Source organism: Myotis davidii, unplaced genomic scaffold (genome assembly GCF_000327345.1).
Source record: "Myotis davidii unplaced genomic scaffold, ASM32734v1 scaffold309, whole genome shotgun sequence".
NCBI classification, from domain to species: Eukaryota; Metazoa; Chordata; class Mammalia; order Chiroptera; family Vespertilionidae; genus Myotis; species Myotis davidii.
Genome location: NW_006383013.1, coordinates 2,923,721 through 2,928,210, shown reverse-complemented (window position 1 = coordinate 2,928,210; position 4,490 = coordinate 2,923,721). Strand labels below are relative to the sequence as shown.

The 4,490-nt window shown below is 54.2% G+C and overlaps 1 protein-coding gene across 1 annotated transcript in view; it reads left to right on the top strand.

The window, feature by feature from the left end:
- Positions 1-2,615, top strand: part of IRF2BPL (interferon regulatory factor 2 binding protein-like) — a 3,033-nt gene extending 418 nt beyond the window's left edge. Inside the window, exon 2 of the mRNA XM_006778880.2 lies at positions 2-2,615. Within this exon, the coding sequence (XP_006778943.1) occupies positions 2-1,782 (1,781 nt within the window). The 3' untranslated portion in view covers positions 1,783-2,615. The remainder of the gene's footprint in view (position 1) is intronic.
- Positions 2,616-4,490: the final 1,875 nt, after the last annotated feature.

The window sequence follows — 4,490 nt, the reverse complement described above, 5'->3', positions numbered from 1 at the left end:
GCCTCGGAAGAGGGACCTCCGGAACTGAACCGTCAGAGCCCCAACTCGTCTTCATCGGCGTCGGTGGCGTCTCGGCGTGGGACGCACAGCGGGCTAGTGTCGGGGTTGCCCAACTCTGGGGGTGGCGGGGGCCCACAGCTTACCGTGCCCCCCAACTTGCTGCCGCAGACGCTGCTTAATGGTCCGGCCAGCGCCGCCGTGCTGCCCCCACCGCCGCCCCACGGCCTGGGCAGCCGTGGGCCCCCGACACCTGCGCCCCCGGGGGCCCCCGGGGGCCCGGCTTGTCTTGGGGGCGCTCCGGGCGTCTCTGCCACGTCGTCCTCCGCGACGTCGTCGACTTCGGTGTCGGTGGCTGAGGTGGGCGTGGGTGCTGGTGGCAAAAGACACGGCTCGGTGTCAAGCACAGACCAGGAGCGGGAGCTGAAGGAGAAACAGCGGAACGCCGAGGCCCTGGCGGAGCTGAGCGAAAGCCTGCGCAACCGCGCGGAGGAGTGGGCCAACAAGCCCAAGATGGTCCGCGACACGCTGCTCACGCTGGCCGGCTGCACGCCCTACGAGGTGCGCTTCAAGAAGGACCACTCGCTGCTGGGCCGCGTCTTCGCCTTCGACGCCGTCTCCAAGCCCGGCATGGACTACGAGCTGAAGCTGTTTATTGAGTACCCCACGGGCTCGGGCAACGTGTACTCCAGCGCCTCCGGGGTGGCCAAGCAGATGTACCAGGACTGCATGAAGGACTTCGGCCGGGGTCTCTCCTCCGGCTTCAAGTACCTGGAGTACGAAAAGAAGCACGGGTCCGGGGACTGGCGCCTCCTTGGAGACCTCCTGCCCGAGGCCGTGCGCTTCTTCAAGGAGGGCGTGCCCGGTGCAGACATGCTGCCCCAGCCCTACCTGGACGCCAGCTGCCCCATGTTGCCCACAGCGCTGGTGAGTCTAAGCCGCGCCCCCAGTGCACCCCCGGGGACCGGGGCCCTGCCGCCTGCCACCCCCTCGGGCCGGGGTGCGGCTTCCAGCCTGCGCAAGAGAAAGGCATCCCCCGAGCCTCCCGACTCCGCCGAGGGCCCGCTGAAGATGGGTGAGGAGCAGCAGAGGCAGCAGTGGATGGCGAACCAGAGCGAGGCGCTGAAGCTCACCATGTCGGCCGGGGGCTTTGCGGCGCCGGGGCATGCGGCTGGCGGCCCGCCCCCGCCGCCTCCCCCCCTGGGGCCCCACTCCAACCGGACCACCCCGCCTGAGTCAGCCCCTCAGAACGGTCCGTCCCCCATGGCCGCCCTCATGTCGGTGGCAGACACTCTGGGCACTGCGCACTCGCCCAAGGATGGCAGTTCCGTCCACTCCACCACGGCGTCTGCCAGGCGCAACAGCAGCAGCCCAGTGTCGCCGGCCTCTGTGCCTGGGCAGCGCCGCTTGGCCTCACGGAACGGGGACCTGAATTTGCAGGTGGCGCCCCCGCCGCCTAGCACCCACCCGGGCATGGACCAAGTGCACCCCCAAAACATTCCGGATTCCCCTATGGCCAACAGCGGGCCCCTCTGCTGTACTATTTGCCACGAACGTTTGGAGGACACGCATTTCGTTCAGTGCCCATCCGTCCCCAGCCACAAATTCTGCTTCCCTTGCTCAAGAGAGAGTATCAAGGCCCAGGGAGCCACCGGCGAGGTGTACTGCCCCAGTGGAGAGAAATGCCCCCTAGTTGGGTCGAATGTACCTTGGGCCTTCATGCAGGGCGAAATCGCAACGATCTTAGCTGGGGATGTTAAAGTGAAAAAGGAGAGAGACCCTTGAACCACAAGACGGCCACCTCCTTTGACCTAGACCAGCTCCTCTCCAATCCAGAGGGCCCCTCCCCTCTCCACATCTACCCTCCCTTCCCTCACCCCCAAGATGTAGAATTGTGAATATAACAAAACTGCAAAAAGTTAGTCTTATGTATAGACATTATTTTCGTCGTATGTTTCTATATTTTGAAACTAAGGTATGTAACTTCTTCATTTGAAGGACAAGCTGGTTTGTGTTAAGCAGTATAATATTGGTTGGGTCATTTGCATCATATTTGTTAGCATTTATTTGGTGGCAGGGTGTTTGCCTAGGTACAGAATTAATAGCCCTTAGCAACACTGCTGCTGGTGTGTATTTTTGTAAATGTTATGCACTCTCTAAAAGGAAAAAAACACAAAAGAAAATGACTTTTTTTTTTTTTTTTTTGCCAAGGCCAGTGTTGCTGCCTAAAAAAAAGATGCTATAAAATGGTGACAGCTTCTTTCTAAACAGCCCCAAGTGTTGAAGTCTTCACTTTAAGTTGTTCTGTTTTGTTTTTGTTTTTCTGTTTTGTTTGCAAAAAATGGTAAAGGGGATGTTGGGGGGGCAGGGTGTTTTTTGTTGCAAGTTTGTGAGGGAAAATGTTTGGGTTTGTTTCTGCTGACCTGAATGTGTTGGATCTTCACGTGTTGTTTTGTTTTTGCTTTATTGATGCACGGATGCTTTTGAACAGTAGAGCGAAATGCTAGACATGGAGAATTTGCTCTGTTTGTCCTTTATACATTTCTGTAGTTAACAGAACACTGTAATGTGCCTTGGAGCTTAGTAACTTGTAATAAATTCAATTGATATTAATTCTGCCCTGCGTCAGCAAGTGTGTTTTTCTAGGGGTAGGCCACACGGTTCCAACATAGGGGACACTCCCCACCTCCAACGAGAACACAAATGCTGGTGCCTTTGAAAGCTCTTCCAAGCCTGCATCTGTAAAAGGCCCTGTGCTGGCTGACTGCCCCTCCCCTCTCAGTACCAGGCTATTTACATTCACCTCTGGGGCAGGGACAGTTGCTGACTAAGCAGTTTCTGTTTACTCTTCAGCATTTCTATTTTCTCCTGGATGCACCCTGCCTCAGCTGCAGATGGCAGTTAGGAATGCTTTTTGGTGCCTTGCCTTGTGGCCATGAGGATATACTGATACCCAAATGCACTATGACTTGTGTAAAGTGTATGGGGGGCGGGGGGAAGGGGACGATGGGGGGAGAAGGGAAGCATCTACGGTGCTTTGCCTCTTAGATGTGGCAGAAATCACTGTATTTGCACATTTAAAGCAAAAATGCCGCAGAACTAAGAGCCATCAATGGAGGAAGGAGAGGTGTGGGCAACTGGAAACAAATGCATGCACTACTAAGCCAGGAGCTTCCAGCTGATGCATTGGAAAAGCAATTTCACCTCATTCATTACACGTTTTTCTTTCCTCCCCTTTTGACAAGTATTTCTAAAGACAGGACACTTAGCTGGTTAGAAGAAAGTTGCGGGGTGAGAGGAAGAGAAAAAAACACCCCAAACCCAGTTCCTGAGTAAAGGTCACTTACACTATCAAATAAAACCCATTTCCCTGGGGAAGACATGCAATTATTCATCTAATCAGCTTTGTGGTGGCATTTGTGAGGTATAGAGGGGTGGGGAAGGGGTCTGGGGAACAGGAATGTCCTTTAGAGCTTTGAGCCCCCTTGGCAGCGTCCAGACTGGAGCCCTCCCAGAGCTGGGAAGGCAAACAACCCTGGTGTGAACCTTGTACTTCCCTGGGAGGCAAATGGAACAAGAGTAGAGAACAGGAGGGAGGAAGCAAAACAACCAGCGATCTGATCTGAAATCCATTCCTGGCCACACCCCATTCCTGGTTGGGGCAAGCTGAGCCAGGACAGTTCCCACCAAGAAATGAGCAATAAGGGAAGACTTTTGGCGTGCCCCCTCCCAACAACGAGGGAGCAAGAGGGTAGGGAGGTGGTATGGGTGCGGGCAGGTTTGGGGAAAAACAAATCACGGGTTAGCCCAGAACATCACCGGTGTGGAGGTGTGGAGGTTGGGTTGGTGTTGGGGCTTGCTGTTAATAACACCCTTTTAGTTTCTGTTCCTGCCTTGCCACCACCATCATTGAAGTAGTAGAAACCATGACTGTGTGTGTGTATGTGTGTGTGTGTAAATGGCAGTTGATGGATCTGCTGCAGCCTCTTAGTCTTGGTGTATGGGAGGCGCCTGGCTCACCTCTTTAAGAATCTCCCCACATATAAATAGATGTTCGTGTCAGCTTACTGCAAATGTGTCCTTGCATTTTCATCTGCTGCCAAGTGTTGTATTGGTGCTTATGAGTCATGAAACCTATTTTCATCCTCAGGGGTAATTAACTTGGGGTGATAATGCATAGCAGACTGTAGGAAGAGTTAATTCTAAAAACCCATCCTTGCCTGGCTACCAATCACACATTTCACTTAAAGGTCTGGGTTGGCTTTTCTCCTAAGCTCATTAATAAAAACCAAGCATGCTTCGCCTGGAAGATCCTCTGAGGTGCTCCCAACCCCCACTCTCAAGGCACACACTCTTAAAATGGGGAAAGCTCAGCAGTCTGAGAATAAAGATAGAGTGTCACGGGTGTAAGTGAACCACCGTTGAATGAAGGAGTGGTGGGTGCGGCCACAGCATTGAACTCTACATGGTGTGTGGGTTACCTGTCTGGGCGT